The 24435-nt window shown below is 45.5% G+C and overlaps 3 protein-coding genes across 6 annotated transcripts in view; 1 reads left to right on the top strand and 2 right to left on the bottom strand.

Annotated features, from left to right (window-relative positions):
• ADCY6 (adenylate cyclase 6) overlaps window positions 1-24435 on the bottom strand; it is a 934310-nt gene that overhangs the window by 145075 nt on the left and 764800 nt on the right. The window lies entirely within an intron of this gene.
• On the top strand, window positions 1815-8906 carry ACKR5 (atypical chemokine receptor 5). The gene is made up of 2 exons (XM_083485199.1): window positions 1815-2060; window positions 7447-8906. The coding sequence occupies exon 2, from the start codon at window positions 7465-7467 to the stop codon at window positions 8545-8547; it is 1083 nt and encodes a 360-aa protein (XP_083341325.1). The 5' UTR covers window positions 1815-2060; window positions 7447-7464; the 3' UTR covers window positions 8548-8906.
• On the bottom strand, window positions 10840-19254 carry ZBTB39 (zinc finger and BTB domain containing 39). 4 transcript variants are annotated; one of them, XM_083484506.1, is made up of 3 exons: window positions 19100-19222; window positions 15312-17557; window positions 10840-12838 (listed from the first exon to the last, which is right to left on the bottom strand). In XM_083484506.1, the coding sequence occupies exon 2, from the start codon at window positions 17444-17446 to the stop codon at window positions 15347-15349; it is 2100 nt and encodes a 699-aa protein (XP_083340632.1). In that variant the 5' UTR covers window positions 17447-17557; window positions 19100-19222; the 3' UTR covers window positions 10840-12838; window positions 15312-15346. The 4 variants fall into 4 exon arrangements, with proteins under 4 accessions (XP_083340632.1, XP_083340630.1, XP_083340629.1 ...); XM_083484504.1 differs by having other exon boundaries at window positions 10840-17560; window positions 19100-19254; XM_083484503.1 differs by having other exon boundaries at window positions 10840-17557.

The following is a 24435-nucleotide window of genomic DNA, read 5'->3' as shown; positions in this document are numbered from 1 at the left end:
TAATAAAAAGAAAATGTTATTTAGGGGAACTGAATTTAATTCTAAATTATATTCCGGAAATGTGGGAGATTTCGGGGGGTCAGAAATAATGGATGTACCATGCTATATTAGAAGCAAAAAAAAAACTTGTTTTGATGAATTGGAAGAGACGCAAAAAGATTCCATTGAGCACATGGACTGATAATATGGACAGATTAGCTACATATGAATGAATTGTGTGTTGATGCAAAATAAGAATGGGAAAATATGAAGAAATCTGGAATGAATATTTAAGCGATAAGGCGGATAGTGGTGAGAAGTAGGGGGAAGAGAGAGAGGTGGGAAAATATTGTTTTAAAAGGTGTAGTCATAGGTATATCAGTGTATTCAAATCTGAATTGTCAAATTGTGTTATTATTGTTAGTATGGTTTTTATTGTATGTGTATTTTTTTAAAAAAGGATTGAAATTGTTGAGCTTTTCTTAGGACTGAACTTGTTGAGGGGTTTTTTAAGGATTTTACCTCAGGAAATAAACTGCCACAAGGGCCCGGATTAGGCCCCCAAAGTGGACTTTGGACATGCCTACTTTATATACTGCTTGTGGGTTTTGCAGAGACATCTGGTTGGCCAGAATGCTGGACTAGATAGATCGTTGGCCTGATCCAGCAAGGTTTCCCCTGTTATTCCACTACACCTTTTCTCCAGGAGACCAACATGAGTGATTACCAGACTCTGCAAGCCAAGAGACAACTGTGAAGTACATAATCAATGGTTCCTGCCCACTGTGGAGGCTGATGAGTGCTTGTAGACTGATGATCAGGCAGCATAGGCGAAGGGTATAAGTCTTATGCCTACTGCTTGATTTCATGTAATACATAATTTGTTTATTTTGATCCCATTATGGCTTTAGATAGCTATTAGGCCCATAAATTACCATATAGCATATATTCAACAACAACAAAAAAGGGTGTGACAATTTGTTGTTGACAAAGGACAGCTGGACAAAGGACAGCTGGACATATAAAGGGCCCCATTACCTTCAGAAGCTTAGGGCCTCATCAAACCTAAATCCGGCCCTGCACACGACCACAGTGCCTGGAGACAGGCAGATAGGTCTGGACTGCTCTCTGCCACTGACTCTTCCTGCTCACTAAACCCTGTTACCTCTTCAGCTTCTGACACCTCCTCCTCCTCCTCCCAGTCTGCTGCTTCTTCTCCCTCTGACCACTCATCATCGTCCCACCACCAGTCCTCTGGCTCTGAGCCTTCTTGAAAGTTCCCTTGGGGGTTCCCCAGCTGGTGCCTCCCACCACTCCTTTCCATCCAACCAGTCTGTGACAGCTTGATCCTCCAGATGTTGTTGGACTACAATTCCCATCAGCCCTGACAATTGGCCATACTGGCTGGCGTTGGTGGGAGATGTTGTTCAGTAACATCTGGAGGGCCAAAGCTTCCCCACCCATGGCATAAAGCATACAAGGAATCATTATTGGCCTCCCATTTTGCAGACAGGGAAACAGAGGCCAAAGAGAAGGAAAACGACTCGCAACTGGAATCCCAGGGGACATTCTTGTTGACTCTATAGGAACACCCAATGCACTCTGGTTGCATTGTTATGGATGCTCCAGCTCACCCTGTCTTTGCAGGCTGTGGTTTTGACCAGGGAGGCAAGCTTTGAAACAGCAGTTCAGAGAAAGGAAATCAACCTCAGGAAAAATCTGCATCCTCGGATGTTCTTCGAAAGTGGTCATGGGCCTCTCTGAATCGCCTGATATCTGTCCTTGGTGTCTGCCAGGCAATCTGAGCCAAATCTGCATGCATTCAAGAAAAGGGAAGTCCAAGGGATGGGACCGTGTTTGACAGCTCATTTTACACCAAAGCCTGTGCTCTCAGGATAGCAGGCGATGATGCTCATTTCCTGTGCAGAGGGCGGAAAAGCAGCAGCGAGGCAGCCAGCCGCAAACACACATTCCTGGAAAGACTGCACCGATAGACCCAGCTGAGCTACCAAGCTGAGAGACTTCAGACCAGAGGTCCATCATCTCAGCACAGCAAAGGATCGTCTTTGGCTTCCAATAAGGTAAGCAAGGCATAGAAATAAACTTCAAGTTTTCCATCTCTCCTCCAGAAACAGAACTTTTCACCAGCATCTAAGCTTGTATAGAGACCCTCCCAGAGACACCTCTGTTACAGACGCCAGATTTCCGTCTGCTTAAAGAAGCAGCAACTTTCTCTTCCTTCCTCCAAATGCCCTGCCTGGAGAAAGTGCGAGTTATTTTATTTATTTGTTTGCAGTGGCTGCCAAGTTATGAATCTTTTTGTAAGGTTGGAGGCAGGCAGTGATTGTTGCCCTTTTGGGAAGAATGAAAGAAGGAATTTTGAGAGGCATCGCTGCGTGTCCCAATGTTAAGCAGGTGTGGCAGGACTTTGCATCATTTTAAACAACCTGTAAAAATCTGTTTGACCAGAAGTGACTGAGTCAAAATAATGTGTGCCTGAAAAGGGAAGTAAAGCCTCTTTCGAACTCTCTTGATAACATTTGTCCGTCTGCAGCATGATACCTTTTATTTGATAAAAGTGAGCCTTTGAGAGGCACCAAATTCTCCTTTCACCAAGCCAGAACCTACTTCAGAATTATGGCAGTTCCACACCATTCATTGAAAGCGCATCCATTGCACAAGTAAAATGCATAACTTCCCCCAAGGAATCCTGGGAACTGCAGTTTGTTAGGGATGCTGGGAATTATAGCTCTGTGACGGGGCCAGATTTAGGTTTGATGGGGCCCTAGGCTACTGAAGGTAATGGGGCCCTTTATATGTCCAGCTGTCCTTTGTCAACAACAAATTGTCACTGTTTTTTGTGTTGAATATATTCTATATGGTAATTTATGGACCTAATAGGTACAGTGGTGCCCCGCAAGACAAATGCCTCGCAAGACGGAAAACTCGCTAGACGAAAGAGTTTTCTGTTTTGGAGGTGCTTCGCAAAACGAATTTCCTATGGGCTTGCTTCGCAAGACGACAATGTCTTGCGAGTTCCTGCTGGGGTTTTTTCCTCCCCCCCCCTTTTTCTAAGCCGCTAAGCCGCTTATCAGCTGATCCGATCAGCAGATAAGCCGCTAAAAGCTGCTAAAAGCTGCTAAAAGCTGCTAAAAGCCGCTAATAGCGCTAATCCGCTAATCCTTCAATGGGCTTGCTTCGCAAGACGAAAAAACCGCTAGATGAAGAGAATCACAGAACGGATTCTTTTCGTCTTGCGAGGCACCACTGTATCTAAAGCCATTTGCACAGAACAAATAGGAGCCTACACAGCACAAAACACTGCTGCTGTATGTAGGTTTTATTTGTTTTTTATCTTATATTTTGGAAATGTACATCCAGTTTCTTCTCCTTTAATTTTTTTGGGGGGGCCCCCAAGAGAGTGGGGCCCTAAGCTATAGCTTGTTTAAATCCGGCACTGCCTGTGAGGGGAAACTATAGTTCTCAGGATTCTTTGATCATGGAATTATAGACTTGTAGAGTTGGAAGGGACTCAAGGAGCCATCTGGAATCTCAGCTAAAACATCCATAACAGATGGCCATTCAACCGCTGCTTATGAGCTTCCACAAAGGAGAGTCCGCCACCTCTCAAGGGAGACCATTCCACTGTCAAACTGCTCTTGCTGTCAGAAAGTTCTTCCCGATGTTTAGTTGGATTCTCCTTCCTTACAACTTGAAGCCATTGGCTCATGCCCTACCCTCCAGAGCAGGAGAAAACAAGCTTCTTCCCGCTTCCATGTGACAGTCCTTGAGGTATTTGAAGAGGGCCATCATATCCGTCTTCTCGATGGAAGTCAAGTGCTTTAAGTGTGTGTTGGATTTGCTTTAAGTTTATGGTGTGTAATTGTTCCATGAAGGAAGAGTCGTCTGGCACTCAAAGGCCAACCCTTCACCGACCACACATCCGATCTTATAGAAAGCTGTCATCTGGACCCCTTTAATAAAAGGTTTTTCTGTTGCTAGGAATAAACCAATCACTGCTCTCTTGTCAGAGTCTGAGAACCAGCCTCTTCCCAAATCAGTATCAGTGTGGGAAAGCTTAAGGGTCACAGCTCAGTAGCACAGCATGCAGGTTGCACGTATAAGATCCCAGGCTTGTATATTCTGGCACCATCTTCGATTAAAGGCTCTCGTGTGAAGCAGGGCTGGGAAAGATTGCTGAAGATATTTTCAGTATGGGCGCTAAAAATAAGCCTTATTTAAACCTGGGGCATTTTAACATACAAGCTCAATGAGGTATTCCTAAGTCTCTTAAGAGATGGGTAAGACAACAACTTTTGATTATGGATTATATTGGTTAGACTAGAGCTTCGTGCTGATAATGCCATGATTTCAGGTTCAATCCCTGTACAGGACAGCTGCATATTCCTGCACTGTAGGGTATTGAACTAGATGATCCTTAGGGTTCCTTCCAACTCTGCAATTCTGTGATATTGTTGATTATATTATCCACAGTTTCCTAATAGCACTTTTTCAAGTATTCAGTTTTATCTGCATTTAAAGAGACAAGGGGAGATTTTTAAAAAGCTATACTGAGGGCATATTTACAGCACTGTTCCTTTGTGTGCTGAACTGTTGTGGCTTTCCTTATTAATTTCAGGAGTTCCTAGAAACATAGAATTGTAGAGTTGGAAGGGACAGACCACGAGCATCATCATCTAGTCCAACCCCCTGCAGTGCAGGAAACGTTTGCCCAATGTGGGGCTTGAACCCACGACCTGAACTCAGATCTACCGACTGAGCTATCCCAGCTATTGTTCTGTGAAATCTTGATTCTGAGAATCCTGATTAATTGATTCTGAGAATCTTGATTCTGAGAATCCTTTGGTAGAGATCCCTGAGCTTTTTCACTAAGCTGCACTTTGCAGAATTCCACGGTTGGGAAATATGAGCTGTAGTGAATGTTAGGCCTACTCCAAGTGGACCCATTGACCTTAATGGGCACGACTAACTTACCTCCATTAATTTAAATGGGTCTGCTTTGAGTAGAACCCAGGTGGACACAACCCAGTGGCCAGTGGTATGCAGTGAAATTTTTCATAGGGGAACAGTTAGGGCAGGAGGTGCCAGGTTGCAAGGGCAATAGGGGGGCTATATTGGGAACTATAGTTCACCTTAGCCAAGGCCTTTGGGAGTAAATACCTAAGCCTATTCACTAACAGCTGCTCTTTACTGAGTTATCTACATACCCTGTTGAAGAGGCAGCATTATAATCTCTGTAAGCCTTTTGATTTAGCTTTGAGCATTAAATCAAATGAATCGTAATTCTAGAGTGGTTTGTAGCTTAACTGTAGCAATGTGCAGTAAGTAGTCAGGAGAGATGGAGAGAGAGAGAGATGAATTAACAGCTAATTCACTGCTTATATATAAATGTGCTAAGTGCTGTAAGTCCTGGTACACTGCTCTTTCCCCAGATCCTTTCCTTAGAGATGCCCGAAATTGAGCCTGGTACCTTACGCAGGGCATAGGTTCTCCTGCTGAACCTCCCCGATTGGCCTTCCAGTCCTCTGACTCTTCTTGCTTCCTTGACATTGCCTCACATTTTCCTCTGCCTCTCTCAATAGCAGCCAGTGCTTCTCTCCAAAGCCCCGGGTTTCTTTGTGACAGTGATGCTCCTCAGGCACACACTCATCTGTCGCTGCACAGCATTCTCAGTTGCCACAGAGTCGCAGGTGCACTGGGAAAGGACAACTCTGGGGTGGAAGGGCAGAGGGCTGTCTGCCCAGGGCACTTTGACCGACCACACTTGCCTAAATGGAAGCTGCTGTTGTAGTATAATATACCGTATTTTTCGCTCTATAAGACGGACCAGACCATAAGACGCACCTAGTTTTTGGAGGAGGAAAACAAGAAAAAAAAATATTCTGAATCTCAGAAGCCAGGACAGCAAGAGGGATCGCTGCGCAGCGAAAGCAGCAATCCCTCTTGCTGTTCTGGCTTCTGGGATAGCTGTGCAGCCTGCATTCGCTCCATAAGACGCACACACATTTCCCCTTACCTTTTAGGAGGGAAAAAGTGAGTCTTATAGAGCAAAAAATACGGTAATTTGCAGAAAGGGGTCAACCAAAATAATGAAAGGGCTCGAGCAAGTCCCATGTGAGCAAAGCTTACAATGTTTAGGCATCTTTAACTTACCGGGGAAAGGCAGCTAAAGAAAGACATGTGAGGGGCATATAAAATTATGCATAGTGCAGAGAAAGTGAATCAAGAGACGTTTTTCTCCCTCTCACATATTAGAACTAATGAAGCTGAAGGGTTGTAGATTCAGGACAGGGAAAAAGAGTTCTTCACACAGTACACAGCTGTAGTCATCGTAGTTATTAAAAGAATTTATATACCACCTTTCATTTTGAGAAGAAATACCAAGGTGAGTCACAAGCAACTAAAAAACAACGGCAAAATAACAAGAATAAAACCAATTATGAAAATACAGTTGCCTTTGATTAAAATACATAGAACTACATTAAAATATCACACACACACACACACACACACACACACACACACACGCTAAAACTATGGAATTGGCCAGCACCAGTTGTGATAATGGCCATCAACTTGGATGGTTTTTTAAGGTGGTTAAGATAAATTCATGGAGGATAAGGCTGTCATTATCTACCCATCTCACTGAGGGCCTCCCATTTCAGGTATCAAAGGCAGTGAATGGGGTACATGAGTGTGATTAGGACTATTGCATTCATGCCAAGCTTGCAGGATTCCCATGGGTATATGGTTTCCCATGATAGGTAAAGGTAAAGGGACCCCTGACCATTAGGTCCAGTCGTGACCAACGCTGGGGTTGCGGCGCTCATCTCGCTTTATTGGCCGAGGGAGCTGGCGTACAGCTTCCGGGTCATGTGGCCAGTATGAATAAGCCGCTTCTGGCAAACCAGAGCAGCACACGGAAACGCCGTTTACCTTCCCGCTGGAGTGGTACCTATTTATCTATTTGCACTTTGACGTGCTTTCGAACTGCTAGGTTGGCAGGAGCTGGGACCGAGCAACGGGAGCTCACCCCGTCGCAGGGATTCAAACCGTCGACCTTCTGATCGGCAAATCCTAGGCTCTGTGGTTTAACCCACAGCACCACCCACGTCCCTTTACATGATAGGAAAAGAAATATTGGACTAGACATTCTTCTTATCTAAATAAGTAAACCTTTAAAATCCCAAATCAGTTAGGAGTCCTAGTGACTCACATGGATAGAAAAAAACAGCAACCCGTTCTTTTAATAATTCAGAGCCTATACACATACACACACAAAACTGCTTATAATTGATGTGGATTCATAGCAAAGGGTTACAACTGTGCTAATGAGCAATGCATATCACACTTTCCGGTATCGATTACTCCTCCTTAATTTGGTTCAGTGGAATAATCAGCCCAGATCTACTAGTACTGAAATCTCTCCACCATTTCTTCTTACAGTTAACTTTTTGACCCAAAATGGGAGAGCCTGACCACCTCTTGCCTTTTAATGAATACGGAGAGTACCACAACTTGACAGAGCTTGCCCACCTGCTCAACTACACCTTCAGCTACTGCAGATTGGGGCTGGATGAGAGCGTGAAGCGGGTGTTCCTCTTTGTCCTCTACCTCATCATCTTTGTGGTGGGGCTGGTGGAGAACCTTCTGGTGATCTGGGTAAATTGGCAGACCCGAAGCCACAAGAACCTGGTCAACCTCTACATCTTCAACATGGCCATTGCAGACTTGGGAGTGATCCTCTCCTTACCGGTCTGGATGCTGCAAGCCATGCTTGACTATACCTGGCTCTGGGGGAGCTTCCTCTGCCACTTCACCCACTACTTTTACTTTGCCAACATGTTCAGCAGCATCTTCTTTCTCACCTGCCTGAGCGTTGACCGCTATGTGTCCTTGACAACCTCCTCCCACTTCTGGCACCGACACCAGCACCTGGTGCGACGCATTGCTTGCTGTTGCATATGGGCCTTGGCTGCCATCGTCCCTTTGCCAGAGGTGTCCCACATGGAGTTAATTGACAGCACTGAGCCAGTATGTTTCTTCATGGCCCCCCTGGAGACCTACGACATCTGGGCCATTACTCTCACCCTGCTCACTGCCTTCATTGGGTTCCTCATTCCCTTCTCCATCATGGCAGTCTTCAACATACTGACAGCGAGGCACATCAAGCGCAGCAACAAGCCTGAGAGCAGGAAGCACTGCCGCGTCATCTACGCCTACATTGCCGTCTTCCTAGTGAGCTGGCTGCCGTTCCACCTGGTTTTGCTTTTGCTGACGCTCGAAGGTACCAGCATCTTCCTCCACTGCCACGTTTTGGACTTCCTCTACTTCTTCTACGATATCATAGACTGCTTCACCCTTCTCCATTGCGTGGTCAACCCCATCCTGTACAACTTCCTGAGCAAGAACTTCAAAGGGAAGCTCATCTCTGCTGTGGTCAGGTACATCCCCAAAGACCAAATGGATCGAAAGGGGGGTGAAGGTTCCTCTTCTAACACCCAACATTCCATTGTCATAGCAAAAGAGAACACCTTGCCAAATTAAAGGTGCGCTTGGTTTGGTTTATTGCTGTGGTTCCACAACACGATCCTGTGTATTCAGACATTCTCTCGCTAGCAAAGGGCAGTCTTCAGTAAGAACCTCTCTGCAGACACATCAGCGCTTCTTGAAATCTTGGGAAAGCAGGGCCATACAGGGTGAAATGTGGTGATTATATGCTGCTGTGCCCTGTGTTTTCTAGTAACCCTCATCCAATCCCCCACCTCAAAAAAATAACTATGGAAATAAATGTTCTGATTTCTGCTACCCTGTAATTTTATCATTATTTGGAAGGTATAGATTTCTGTCAATTTCCTCTTATTTGTGAAGAGTTTTGAGTGAAAATTACATTATAAAAACATGAAGGTGCCTTGGTCATTAAATAGATGGCACAAAGACTGTAATTCCGTTCCTGCAAGGGTGAGACAGGGACTACCAAGGTCCTTTTATGTGCATCCAACTAGTTACTTCTTGTGGCTTAGGAACCAGGATACCAACAACTCCCTTCTAGCAGTTTGTGCACAGGCAGCCTCTTATTTATGTCACCAGAGAGACATTTACACCCAGGCATGCCAGCCTGAGGTTGGAGAAGGGAAGGCAGTGCTGGGGCTACGGACTTCTCCTAAAGGAATGCTGGTGCCTGGGATTTATCTCCCAAGAGAATGCACTCCCACCTTGAAGTTTTGGCTTGGGGTAAACTTTGTTGTCCATTCTGGTAGGGTCAGAAAACGTGATGATTCAGTTCCTGAGTTAACCAGGAGCACTGCAGTTCCGGTCACTGAATCAAGAAGCTTCTGCTAACCCTATTCACAGGGTTCCAGCCCAGTGGTGCCCAATAAAACTTTAAAAAATGGAAGTTGAGTATCTGAGGGCGTTCACAAAACCAAGGACTCAGATTTTAGCATGGTATCACTGGCTCAAAAAACGTATTCGCAAAGGCATGGAAAAAACTGGATCCTTGCATGTGATGAGATTACACAACCATGGAGTGAGTGCCAAGATATGAAGGTGGGATTTGGTGGGGTTGGGGTGCCTGGCTGCCAAAATGTTCAAATAATAATGTGAATAGGCCTTCGCGTTTTTATCATGGAATCTGACACATAAACATGGGGTAAATGGGTACAGTGGTGCCTCGCAAGACGAAATTAATCCGTTCCGCGAGTCTCTTCGTCTTGCGGTTTTTTCGTCTTGCGAAGCACGGCTATTAGCGGCTTAGCGGCTATTAACGGCTTAGCGGCTATTAACGGCTTAGCGGCTTTAAGAAAAAGGAAACAAACTCGCAAGACGTTTCGTCTTGCAAAGCAAGCCCATAGGGAAATTCGTCTTGCGGAACGACTCAAAAAATGGAAAACTCTTTTGTCTTGCGCGTTTTTCGTCTTGCGAGGCATTCGTCTTGCAAGGTACCACTGTATGTGATCTGGAGATCCCTCATTCTAAAGTGAGAGTTAAGTGGTTAGAGGAAGGCACATGTTCCTAGAGGTCAAGGTCGGACATGTGAGGAAGCGCTGAGCAAAATGTTCTCAGCATTTCCTACGTAATGCCATTTTGGCCTTTATTACAAGAATTGTGATGGGGGCACAGATCCAGGCCAAGTATAATCTCAGAACAATATGAACAGAAGGTAAAAGAGGAGGTTACTACAACTGCTAGAAGATAACAAATCACTTAAAAATAGCACTCTTATCCAAGGGCTGAAGGACATAAGTGAACATCTGGATTAAAAATACTTGGATAAAGTTTAGGGAAGGAAGACAAGGAAGCAGGATGTTTATAACACATTGAGTTGACTTTTGCATTCGAATGTTATCTAAAAGTATTTATGAACAGCCCTGACAAAGGTTTTTTCAGGCCAAGGCAAGAAAAATTAATTCTAAGCATTTTTGATCAGAAATGACCCAACACATTGGTTCCTTTGCAGGGGGTAGAAAGACCCAAACATTTTCCCCAATACAGGCAAAAATATAACAGTTACAAGTCTGTATGTATGAATATAGGAACAAAGGAAGCTGCCCTATACAGAGACAGACTATTTTTCCACCTAGCTCAGTACTGCCTACACTGATTGGAAGCAGCTCTTCAGGGTTGCAGGCAGAGGTTTCTTTCAGGCCTATTTGGGGATGATCAGGACTGAACTTGGAACCTTCTGCAATCAAAGCAGCATTTACAGAAGTCAGGAGCACCAGTAGCCCAGAGCAAAGTCCTTTGGCATAGGCAGAGGTGAGCAGCCTCTGGTATCATTTGATCTGATAGTATTTCCATAGCGTGTCAACCACAAACGATGAGCAATGCACCAAACTCTCGAGTTTTTCATTTTATTATTCTAAATAAAAACCACACTTTTGTGCCAAATGATGGAGTATAAAAGAATCCGATGTACAACGATTTTAGACATCTACTTTTTTTTCTTTGAGGAAGAAAAGTTTTACAAAATGTACAAACTTTACAGCAAATAGATATTAAACACTTAAATAACCAGGTCAGTACCTACAATTAACTTAACCAAAAGGTTAGACAGCAATCACAATGCTCTGCTTTGTTTTTTTATTTCATTTCAAGACATCTGGATCTTTGGAGGAAAAGGGAGAGGGCATGGTTTTGAGTTCACAAAAATAAGAGCAATAATAAAGCGTTAGTCTCCAAAAACATTGTTGTTTATTATTTTCAAAGCTTTCTGTGTTAGACTGGAACACCTGCTCCATGCCTGAACCCTCCCCTACTGTGGTGATAATGGTAGGGATTCTTCACAAATGGTAGCATAGCAAACAGAGCAAAGCTATTTAATTACAATACTTTGTCTTTCTACACACCTAAGGATTCCAAAGCACTTTACAGACATTTACTACACCTCACAACTTTTCCATTTGTGAGGTAGGTATTTTTAAATATTCCTCACTCACAATTTGGGGTGAGTTGATGTGTGGGTGTTTGAGGCAGACAGGTGAAGTTACTTGGGCCAAGCTACACTACCAAGCACAATGATTCATATCTTTGTCATGGCAGAATGCTTTTTTTAAAAATGGAATTTCTAAAGCTGGCCAAGTTTGCATTGGATGCAGTTTGGCACTGGAGAACTAGACTAAAACAGCTCTAGAAGTCAAGAATAAGGAACAGTCCTTACTGGGTGAGATCCAGTATAGCTCCTTCTCCATTACTTCCAATGAAGGCATCTTAACTACAAAAACATGGTTCTGTTCAACACCTGGGGAGTACATCCATTATTGTTTTGGACTCCAGATCTTGAACCAAGAGCTTCAGAGACCAAGACTGGGGCTTAGCCTGGTGTACTACTTTATGGGCTCAGCCCTCTTCAGTCATAGAGGAGCAATAAGAGTGTGTAACATCAGCCCCTCCAGTTGAAAGATAGTATGAAGCTTTTTGACTGGCCAGGGCTCGTATAAATAATAAAATACTGTCCGTCTGCCATTAGTCCACAGCTGGACTTTGGGCTTTCTTAGGCTTCAGTTCCTTTCTCAAGCCCTGTGTGTCTAGACATGTGGCCCTGACATTAACTAAGTACTAGTGGTACTACTAGAAGTAGTACATTCCTCTGACAACTCTTACATCCTTACACTGAATGCTTCCAGCATTACTTAAACTTAGGAATAGTCTTGTCCGCTATATTGTTGAGTTAATTCCTTAGTGTGTCCTGTTTGGTGTTTGCTATTCAGAGGCCACAAGGAGGAAAGGAATTGAGAGATATGTCAGAACACTTGCTTGCAGGCTGGGGGCTATTTTAAGACAGCAACTTTCTTATAAGAAAACAAGAAGACAGACCTAAGTGCTTTTTCTCCTTGACAAAAATCAAAGCAGTCAATCTTCACAACACCCTTAGAGGTAGGTACTGTAAGCAGAGAGCAAAGCAACCTGACCAAGGCTGCCCTACTGGAATTACTGTCAGAGCTGAGATTCCTGGGGCTGTACAGTTTTTCATTCCACCCCCCGCCCCCCGTAGGTCAGGGCTAGAGCAGCATTATGTGGATTTCTGTTTTTCTTTAACAACAGTGTTTTCATATACAGAAGCCTGGAAGCCTATTGGTACATACCACTGGTTTTTAAGACTCCAGGACTTCCTCCTTATGAGGTAGTTTGCATTAAACTTAGGGGCAGATCTCAAGCCAGCTGCTACATTTGTCAACGTTCGCTTCTCTCATCCACCCCCCTGCCTGGATTTCACATAGTACTGCACTTAGAAAGAATAAAATACAACCTATAGAATAAAGCCACAATTGTAGTTCAAACTGAGTCAGGATCTGTGCCCTGTGATCAATCTGTTCTGTTGCATCCCTCCAGAAAGCACCTGTTTGGGTTGCAGGAAAAGGAGAAGGAAAAGGAAGGTAGGTTACAACCTCACTTCAAAAGACAGCATAATTGTTATTGTCAATTACACAAGCACACGCTGGTTTTTCATTGCCACAAGGGACAAACACCCAGAGGCATTTCAGATGATAAAAAACCCCATATGCTAGCACAAATCCAGTACCACTGTAATAAAGGGGGGGGGATACCTTGCTATAGTGTAAAAATTAAAAAGAAGAGGAGAAGTGTTCCAGGCTGGAGGGGGAAAGTGCACAGCCCTTAAAGAACTTAAAAACAAAAAAATCAATTGGTGGTGTTTTCCACTACTTCTTGATGATGGGCTAAATAAGCATTCCAGCATGAGAGCACTCAAACTCTAAAGACGACTTCACAAATATTAATGAGAATAAAACCTTTTAAAAGTTTATATAATTGCTCTGCAATGGAGATAGGGGGAATTAATGTTGCTCCATGTTTGTGATGTCATGCTGCTCAAGGATGAAGAGACATATAATTTAAGAATGACCCTTCGTTGCAAATTCTTTATCCTCCCAGTTTAAATAATCTGTATGACAAGCACACATCCTATCAAATCAAATGCTGGATTGACCACTAGACTGGTCCTTCTTCCCATACTTCAGACCTCTTTATAAAGCATCACTTGTATGCTTACTCATATTTTAAAAACTGTGGGGATTTGGGTACATGCTTCTTGGTGATGTAATGGGTATTAGGAAATTGATGCCACCCACAGCCGGCTTTTTCTGCAAACTTGCAGAACCGGGTGTTTTGGATAAATTTGTTTGGGTTTGTTTTTTGGTCAGAGCATAATCCTGGAGAAAAGGTCTATTTGTGCTGAGTGATAAAGGCACATTCAAACTGGCCTCACTGCTGCACAAAAATCACATCTCTTCATTCCAAGAGCACCTGTGACACAACCACATTGTACATGACACAGTCAGAGTGGATGTGCTAGAAGGTGGGGTGGGGTGAGGAGGGAGAGTGATTGCTTTTCCCCCTGCAACAAAATGCTATGGTTTGTGTGCTGGAAAATAGGATACCCCTGCAACAAAAGTGCTACTTTGAGAAGATGTATGAATCCCTCCAAACAAATGATTAAGAGCTGAATATTTAATATGCAACACCCCCCTTCAAAAAAGAGAGATAATAATCTGCCCTAAACCTGTCGTTCCTCCTTCCAGAGACATTTCCTTAAGGCAACAATATATTTTCAAAAACAGAACTAACAGTGCAATAATACACATAACGAGGCTGAAGTAAGCCCCGCTGAGATCAATGAGACTTATTCCCAGCTGTGTATAGAACTGCAACCTAAAACCCTGGCACTGTCCACAGAGCTATGTCAAAGACTTTCAAGAATGTGACCCCTGAGACATTCATCTCAATGTTCAAGACACCAGCACTGAGTTAATATTGCTGGAGGAAAGGAAGGAGCCCCAAAGCTGTTTTATGATGCCCTAAGAACACTTCTTTTTTGAAAGTGGATGTTGGAGATGAAACACTATTGCTAAAGCCTCTATATGCTTATACTCAAAGCTAAGAGTCCTTTCTAGGGCACCCCTTCAAAAAAAAAAATAATCCAGAATGTTCACATTTGGCAAAACTCTCCTCCATTCCACCACACCATTTTTATGCCTTCTTTTCATTTTGTTAAAGCGAAACTTTGTAAAGCCGACTCACAGTTTCATGGGGAAAGGCAAAAGGCAGAGGCTGGGTGCAAACTGAAAAAAACCAAAACAACTGTCCTAATCTGCTACTGTGCCTTTTTCTGGCAGTTTTTACCTACAGAAATCAGCAAGTGACATGGAAATCAGCCCTAACAACCACGAATGTCTGCAGATCACATGGTTGGCACAGGAGGAAGAACTGGCCATGTATATGGCAATCCTGGTGGGAGGGGAATACAAACTTTTTGACACGAAGCTAAGGCTAAGAATGCAAAGCACACTTACAGGGCAGAGAGCAAGTCACCATTAAACAAAGGTGGACTTACCTCTGAGTAAGCGTGCTGGGGACTGCATTGTAAGTTTTTATAGAACTTCTACCCTCCCAATAGCAGCACATAAACAATTCCTTTTACCCCCCCCCCCCTTCTCTCCTGCTATCCCTACTGATGTGTAGCATTAATATACCTTAGCAGCATAAATCTTTTCAAGATCTCAAATTAGAGACGGAGGGAGGAGAGATATGAGCTGTGAAACCTATCCGTTGAAGGAGGGGGGCACAGCCTGTTTCTAAGACTTGAAATAATGAGCCCTGGACTCAGCAGGAGGTAAACAGACAGGTTTCTCAAGAACAGTAACACATGTAACTGTGCTGTTGTTTTCACAGAACGACGATTTAAGAAACCCTCTAACAAGGCAAAGGGAAATAAAGTACGTACAATGCTGATGATGCCTGACCATTAAAATGTAACGTTGTTTTTTAAAAACAGAAACAAGCTTCTTTGCTACCTGCAAGTAGTGCTTACTCCGCAAATACTGCTACATTAGCTGTCTGTATTTTTCTCCGTATCTTTGGAATGGATGATGTACATGAAAGTTTGTTCAATGGTGAAGTCAGGTGGAAGGCTGCCTTTGTGCACACCTATATGCTTGCTCATAAGGTTAAGGGTAGAGCTGTAGTGCCCACAAACCGTGCACCGGTACATGAGAGCCCCAGAGTGAGTCTTCAGGTGGCACTTGATGGTGGAACGCCCACGGAAGAACTTGTGGCACACTTTGCACTGATATGGCTTCTCCCCTGTGTGGATCCGCCGGTGGTAATTGAATTCACTTGTGTGGGCAAATCTCTTCCCGCACACCTTGCAGCTGTACTTACTGTTTCCAGGTTGGCTCTGAAGAGCCACATCCTCACTTAGGAACTCCTCTGTCAGCTTCCTCTTCTGCAGAGCTTGCTGGTGGAGTCGGTCGCCAAAACTGGGCCGGACAAGGTCCAAGCCAGAGCTGCACTTGTGCTGGCTCACATGGTAGCGGTAAGCAGCTTCCAGCTTAAAAGCTTGGCCACAGTAGTGACACCGAAAGAGGGCTTCCTCCATGCTTTGGTGGACTGCCATGTGCTTCTCCAGGAGGTGCCTGTCCACAAAACTGTTGGCACAAACGGAGCAAGAAAAAACAGAAATGCCCAAGTGGGAAAGGGTGTGCCACATTAAGCTGCAGAGATTGAGGTGCCGCTGGTCACACACGCCACATGTTTGGCTTTTCAGGTTAACATGGTCCAAGATGTGGCCCCGAACCATATGAAAATCCTTGGCGAGGGGTTTCCCACAAGTGGCACATGCTAAATCCCCACTGAACAAGTTGACCTTCCCTATAAGTGGGTCACTAGGATGGATGATAATGTTGTTGTCAAAGACCCCTTCGCGGCGGTGAAGGCTGAGCTGCCACTGGGTGAAAAACTTAGTCTCACACATATCACAGGAGAAGAGGAATATCCCAATGTGAGACAGGACGTGGGTGACTCTGGAGTTCCTGTCTTGGAAATGGGTCTCGCAGACTTTGCAGTTGCCAGTCAGGAGGTCCACGTGGTCTCTGGCATGTTGGCGGATCAGCTGTATGTTGGGCTCTAAAACCTTTTTGCACACTTGGCAGGGCATGGCCTTGTTATCACGGTTGTCATTCTCAAAGGATAGCTCCTCTTCACTGTCATCGCTCAGCTCAATCACTTCCTCTGCAGCACCTAGCTCCTCGCTGGGATCTTCAAAATGCAGTTCATCTTCCCCTAGATCTTCTAGCTGCAGCTCATCCATCTGCCCAAAGCCCTGGTCTTTGGAGTGATCACTATTGCTAGGGCAGGAATTGCTGCCTGTTGATATATCCAGTGATGCATCCGAAGCAAAAAAATTGCCTTTGTTGTAATCCCCGTTGTTCTGGAGTTTATATGGATGACATGAGTTGACAGTGGTTTGAACAGCCATGCTGACATTGCTGAGGCCAGCCTGTGTCATAATACTCATGGCACCAGTAAACTGTGCTGGTGATTCCTGTTCTTCGGTTTTGGGAGTCTGCTGGTGCATTAAGTTATGGCTGCCTTCATTTGCAGAATCTTCTTTGTAGCCACCTGGTGCTTCACTCTGCATACTGCAACTCCGCTCTGGTCCCGGGTGCTCCCCACTGTTTCGGATTTCACCCAGGGCATGGTTTGGCTCGGTCGACATGCCAGTTGGGCGGCTTTCACCTGAGACAGAAGGTTGTTTCGTGTTGGCTGAGTTTTCCAAGTCTGGGAACGTGGAATGGCAAGCCTTCAGCAAATCATCCATGCCCAGTTTTTCAGCAACCTCGTAAATGACGCCCACATTGATCAGGTCTGTAAAGAGCTCTGAGGTATAGACAAAGTTCAGAATCTTTTCAAAGTTGGCTGGAGTAATGAAATCCACCACGTAGGTGCGGGTCACATCCAGACCTGTACTGAGGAAAAGGTTCTGGAAGTAGCCTGCTGCACACGCCAGCACTGCTTTGTGTGCAGGGAAGGTACGACTACCCACCACAATGGTAACATCACACATAGTCTCTGACAACCGGCATTTGTTAAGTTCCCTCAACAGGTTGTTGGGGTGGTCAGTGCTGTGCAGCTTGATTCTCATGCCCATTTTGACAGCTGCTGAAAACCTCCTTCTCCTGCTCACTTCTTGTTTGCTCCTGTCCGTTCCTCAGCTGCACCAGAAGCCAGCTTCCAGGCTCTGAAGCTCACCTGGCAAGGTCTTCTAGAGAGGAGAAAACCAAAAGTTAGTTTCTGTTCTTACTGGTTTTGAATGAAGCCCAAAATATAAGAAACCTAAAATATTAGTATGCCACCTTGGACATTCTGTAAAGGGAAAGGTGGAGTAAAGATGATTTTAATAAAAAAGAAAATCCCATACATTTATTATTTACATTACAAGAAAACATAGCTGCTTTTGACAAAATGCTCTGAGGGTGTGAGGTGGGAAAGAGCGTGGTGCATATACTACAAATTAGAAAGTCAGAATGTAGCATCTCTCTGCATAATGTAACATTACACCATACCATTTTCTACGTCTACTTATTCACAGTTCTGGGACCAGTTCACCAGCTATCTTTCCATCAGAGATATAACACTAATTCTCCAAATTGGGGGCGAGGGGAGTGTGATTGCCAGTTCACACCATTCCCTTTCAGGTTGTTCAAAACTGCTATTCCTGTCTATGTTTATTTTTTCCCTTTTAGTCTTTGTCACACTTTCAGAAAACCTCCTTTTTAAAGACACACATTTACTATGAAAATAAGTTCTACTAACCCCTTTTAACAACTGGACTGAAAGTTTTAAAACTTGGTTGGCAGAAGGCCAAAAGACCAGAAATTTAAACTCCCCTCTGCACATTTCCTTCCAGACACAACCTGTTGCCTCTTTGTTTATGAGCCTCCAGGTGGGTTTTAACTTTTAACCCAGCTGACCAACACAATAAAATAAATATGTGCAGTGCAAAACTCATGTTAAAACTCCCTTGTGTTCTTCCCTAAGGTTCTGTGCATTAAGCAAGCAGGCAGGGATGCTATCTTAGAGCAATTTCAAGCACTCTGGGCCCCTTATGCCCACCATGAAAACGAAAGGAAACTCAACTCTGCATCCCAGCACGATGGAAGAACACTGAATAGCCGTTCACTAAGGCAGAAGACGGCTCTATGCCCCTTCTTCATGCAACAACATGAGGTGACGGGGATCACTTCATAACCAAAGTGAATGATGACGACGATGGACATCATCACTGCAAAAAAAAGAGAGATGCACGTGCAAATAGGTTTGAGGCGCAAGGTTGTGTCAGGGTCGTGAACACGATTTCTTTCTTTCTCTTTTTGGTAAGTCCCGGAGATGTGGAAGTAACGTTAAAACTGGAATGATGGGGAGGGGAGGGTATCTCTCGTTTGGCAAGGGGGGAGGAGAAACGGGCCTGGGGGGCAGGTGAGACCCAGAGGTGGAGTTGGGGGGAGAGGAGAGCGGCCCAAAGTGGGAGGGAAAAGAAGTTTGGACTGGAAAGGGGGGGAAAGTGCGGGCGAGTGTGGGGTGGAGGGCAAGGCGAGGCGCAGGAGGGAGACGAGGCAGAGCAAGCCCCGTGGGGGGCGAGGGAAGGCGGGCGAAGAAGGAGAAGGGGCTCCTCTCGTCCCGGAATGGGGGCCGGAGGGGAGCCGAGGGCGAAGCGGGGAAAGGGGCGAGCGGGGCGGGAAGTGCGAGGCGAGCGGCGCCTGAGGGGAAGGAGCTGCTCTGCTCCGGGGAGGCGGCCCCTTACCCGGGAGGCGGCGGCGGAGGCGGGCACCATCCCCGCGGCTCTCTCGCACCTACACAAAGGGCTCCGGCTCCCCCGGCCCGGCCTCCCTGCCCAGCCCGCCCGCCCGCCCGGCCTCGCCGAGGAGGCGCTGCTCCGGACCCGGCCAAGAGGCTCCATCCGGCCCCGAGACGGCCGGGCCCAGCGCCGCCCCCAGCCCCGGAGGGGGCACTGCAGCAGCCCCGGCGGCAGGGGATAAGCGCGGGGAGATGAGGCGGGCGGCGGCGGCGGCGAGAGGGGATCCGCCCGGCTGAGGAGCGAGCGGAGGGGTCTCGGGGGGCTGAGGCGGCGCGGGAGGCGGGAATGGTGGGGCGGGGGGAAGGTAAAACCCAGAGCAGGCCCGTGACCCAGCCTCTTCAAGGCCGGCCTTCCCCTTCCTGATGTGGGGAGGACGCACTCTGCGCCCGCTCAGGGGCACTTTTGCCTGGACCCCAGCTTCTTGGGTTGATTAACATTATATGGTTTTTTTAACGTGTTTGTGGGAGAGGGTCAGTGCCGGATTTACGTATAAGCTAAACAAGCTATAGCTTAGCGCCCCCCCATCACTATTAATATACTTCTTCTTAATTGTATTTCAGTTCAACAATTACTTTGATAAAATACAGTGGTACCTCAGGTTGCATATGCTTCAGGTTACAGACTCCGCTAACCCAGAAATAATGCTTCAGGTTAAGAACTTTGCTTCAGGATGAGAACAGAAATCACGTGGTGGCAGCAGGAGGCCCCATTAGCTAAAGTGGTGCTTCAGGTTAAGAACAGTTTCAGGTTAAGAACGGACCTCCGGTACGAATTAAGTACTTAACCTGAGGTACTACTGTACATATTTTGTTATATGCAAATGGCTTTAGAGATCTATTAGGCCCATAAATTACCATATAGCATATATTCAACCTAAAAAACAGTGGCAATTTGTTGTTGACACAGGACAGCTGGACATATAAAGGGCCCCATTACCTTCAGTAGCTTAGGGCCTCATCAAACCTAAATCCAGCCCTGGAGAGGGTTATTGATTTGCTTTGGTTTTATTTTATTCAGAGGTGGGGTTCCAACGTGAATGAAATTTTTGGGGAGCTCAGATAAGCCCCACCCTGCACAATCGATCACAAGATCACAAGCACACACACACCATTGGAATGGAAATGCACATCAACTAGGGGGGCAATATTTTATTTGGGAGTGGGGGGTGAAGGGACCTCAGCCCCTAGGAGTTGGCTGTTCAGAGGAGTAGCTAGGCTCCCTTGTGTTTTTGGCAAGGAGCTATATTGGTGTGTTTCCCCCCCCCCCACCCAAGCATGTTCACACTTGTGTCTACACTGGCTCCGTCGTGTCCACAGGATGGAAGATGGCAGGCTCCCCAAGGACGTGCTCTACAGGCCCGTTTCTGTGTTACAAAGATGTCTGCAAATGTGAGGCTGGCAAGATCAGCCCTGCTGTGTGAGAATCACTTTCAGATGACCACAGTGTCTGAAGACAGTCAGGTCGTGCATCCCTAACAGTGACCAGAGGAGGAACAGCCACTGGGAGGAGCACAGAGAGAAGAAACGTCATGGTGCATCTACAGCAGCACAACCAGACACCTTCACCTGCCCCAGCTGCAACAAAACATGTCTCTCCTGTATTGAACACTACAGCCACAGAAGGCACTGCAACCTTCCAACAGTTTGACTTCACACACCCCCCCAAAGGCCCATTGTCTCCCACAACTGATGGATGCCAACCAGTAATTAGTTAATGTATTCTCATTTTGTGTTTTTCTGTTGTGAATCACCCAGATGAGGGTGGAAATTTAATAAATATAAATAAAAAATTGGGTTCCAGCTTGAGCCCTGGCATGGGAACGGGAGCTGTGCTGCTGAAGCCCTAGCACAGATAATTGAACCCCAGTTGCTGGATGTTTAAAAACTTTTCTTCTTCCTTTTTTCTTTTTACATGTACCGTATATCCTGCCTTGCAAGTTGCCGCTTTCCTGGAGCTCAAGATGGCGTAATGTGGTTGTTGAAGATTGAAAGGTGTTTGGTTGGTTGTCAGATTAAGCCTGGGGAACAAGGGAGTAGTTAGCTGTGCAGTAGAGGACAATGCTCTCCATTGGTGGTGAAGAAATAGAGAAGGTCTGGTGTCCAGCCCAACAGGAAAGGGGTGTTTGAAATTCTCTTTGCCAAAATGCACACCTGCAAATTCTGTCCCATTCTGCCCACTTGGAAAAAGGTGATGTATTTCATAAACTTGCGCATTTTGGATGAAGCACGCAAACAGCTCATTCCCTGGATGTTATGTGCTGCTTCTCACTTTACATTTACAGTGGTGCCTCGCAAGACGAAAAGAATCCGTTCTGTGATTCTCTTCGTCTAGTGGTTTTTTCGTCTTGCGAAGCAAGCCCATTGATGGATTAGCGCTATTAGCGGCTTTTAGCGGCTTATCGGATCAGCTGATAAGCGGCTTAGAAAAAAAGGGGGAAAGGGGGGAAAAACCGCAGGAACTCGCAAGACATTTTCGTCTTGCGAAGCAAGCCCATAGGAGATTCGTTTTGCGAAGCACCTCCAAAATGGAAAACTCTTTCGTCTAGCGAGTTTTCCGTCTTGCGAGGCATTCGTCTTGCGGGGCACCACTGTATGTAGGTGTAGGCCATGCAGAACATGTTTGTGTGTGTGTGTGTGTGTGTGTGCATGTACATGACAAATCAGGGATGGTCCAAATTGTGTGGGGGGGGTCCATGTGGTGCCGCCAGTTTCTATGGTGGCAAAAATGTAAAACAGTAGTTAACTAACTACTGCCTGAGGCAGATCCCAGCACCCTACCTAATGCCCAGGACTTTGGTCTAAGCAGGACTGGGGAATTTGTAGCTCCCCAGATGTTGTTGGGCTACCAACTCACCCCATCCCTGACACTGTCCACACTGGTGGGGCTGGTGGGAGATTGAGTCCAATATGTGGAGGGCCACAGTTTCCCTTGCTTGATCTAAAGGAGTGTGATGCAGCTAACCAGGCCCAGGCATTGTCAGTGCCTGGGTAACAGATGACCTGGGGACCCTAGCTGCATTGCCTTGAACTCTACTGAAAACAGGCAGAAAATGAATTACCCGTATTTTTTGCACCACAACACTCACATTTTTCCTCCTAGAAAGTAAGGGGAAATGTCTGTGCGTGTTATGGAGGGAATGCCTACAGGTGGCATGCCTATGGATTTTCCTCCTCTAAAAACTACGTGCGTGTTGTGGTCGGGTGCGTGTTATAGAGCGAAAAATACGGTAAAAGTGGCCATGACGCAAGTGCATGCATAATAGGGGTATAAAGGTTCTAAGTTTGAGGTGCAGAGGCCTGGCTTGCTATATGAAAGTGAGACACACAAGCAAGGTGTTGGAGATCAGCATGCACACATAGTGGGTGACCTCTGGGAGGTGAAAACTGCACCAAGGGAGCGGGACTGGCTGCAACTCACCTCTGCCATGTGTCTGCACAGTGGAAAATGTGCTTGCCAGTGGAAGTGCCCTACAGTACTGAATAACACTTGTAAAGCTATAACAGGCTCGTCCATGACGTAGACCGTGATCTACTGGTAGATTGGTGTACGTCTGTGTTAGATGATTGGTGGTACTGGCACCAAAGAAGCTCAACAAGTTTGGCTCCCCTAAAGAAAGCTCAACATTTTTGCCCCTTGCAGCCCTAAAAAATGGGGCTTTTCACCTACCTAAAAAAGCTCAACAACTTTGACCTTATTCCAGTAATTTATGTATAGGTTGGGGGGGTTGCCCCTCCAGCAGATATGATGCACATGCAGCCCACTACCAAAATCAGCACAATCGCTTTTGTGACTTTTGTGATTTGTCCCCACTTCATCACAGTTTCTTCCTATCTATTCAAAGGGCCTTTGCTGCACAATACCAAATGTAAGAATTCACTGATAAATGTATCTATGTACTGGCTCACTGGGAAAACTTCAGAAATTCATATACACATGTGAGCTCAGCTGCTCAGCAGCCCCTCTGCCTGAGTGATAATCCCTGGCATCCTGATACCTGAGTGCCAGAGAGGTAGCCATTCCAGAAATAACAAATCCAGATGAAGACAAAAGGGTGTGATTAACTTGGCTGGGAAACAGGGAAATGTAAATATCTTTTTTGTTACACTTGATGGGTGTTTGGTGGAGGGCAAGGAGAACCATAGGGCAGGGTCCAGGATGCTCAGATTACTGCCACCAGACCTCCCCTTTCATGATGTATGGGTGATGTGGTTTGGGGGGGTGTAGGATGGGGATTAGCAGCTAATAAAAGTTTGGGGGCTCTTTTGTTTGGGGCTTCCATCTTGTTCCACCTTGTGGCAGGTGGGAGTCCTGTCGCGACAGTCTTCAATAAAGACCAAGCCTACTGGCTGCTGTCTTGCTCTGGTATTCCTGGCTGGTGTCCTTGTTTTTTTTGTCCAAGGGAGCCCTCAGATTTTTCCATTAACAACCTAACCCCCCCCCAAAAAAAAACAGGGTTTTCCTTCCTAAGAAAAGCTCAACAACTTTGAACCCCTCAAAAGGGGGTAGATCACTGCCAGTCCTTAACTCTGTGAGTAGATTGCAGTCTCTTGGGAGTTGGCCAACCCTGAGCTATAAGATACATTTTCCATATGCAGCAAGCACTATTCTGCAAACTGGATAAGCACAGTTGCCAGGTATGCTTCACTGTTAAGGAGAAATTCAGTGTGAACCCGCAATCGTCTGAATTGAGGGGCAGAGGTGTTTCTGCATAGAAAGGAAAGACTGCACCACACAGTGTGAATTATGAAACTAGAACTTCCGTTTCCAGCTGTGGCACATGCTCTTTTGTGAGATGGTTTTGGCTTCCGTAGATATGATTCAGATCATGTTGCTGTTAGCAGCAACAACGAAGAATGTTGCTGAAATGTTGTGCATTTATTGCTGCTGCTGCTGATTTATTTTGAAAGTACTTCAAACATACTACGCATGCAATCCAAACAAAGCTATGCAAACATGGAAAGAAACAGAAAGTGTGTTCCAAACTTGGACTGGACTTCAAGACAAGTCTGTTAAAACTGAAGACTGCTGCTTTTGCCCCTCAACCTAATGCATGTCTGTCTATCCTGAAACAAGTCCCATTGAGGTCAAATATATTTCTTCTACATAAATAGGCATAGTTTGCAGTCTCGGTAGGATAGTCCTATAGATTCAACAGAAAAATTTCCCCTGATTCTGATAAGGTAGGAAAGTAGCCAGTGCATGAGAAACTTGTCTTGGAAAATCCAGTGTGGTGTAGTGAAAATAAAAAAATTCCTTCCAGTTAAGGTGCTACTGGAAGGAAT

This window comes from Podarcis liolepis (genome assembly GCF_965112155.1).
Source record: "Podarcis liolepis genome assembly, chromosome: 2".
In the NCBI taxonomy this organism is placed as follows: domain Eukaryota; kingdom Metazoa; phylum Chordata; class Lepidosauria; order Squamata; family Lacertidae; genus Podarcis; species Podarcis liolepis.
This window is presented reverse-complemented; position numbering and strand designations above follow the sequence as displayed.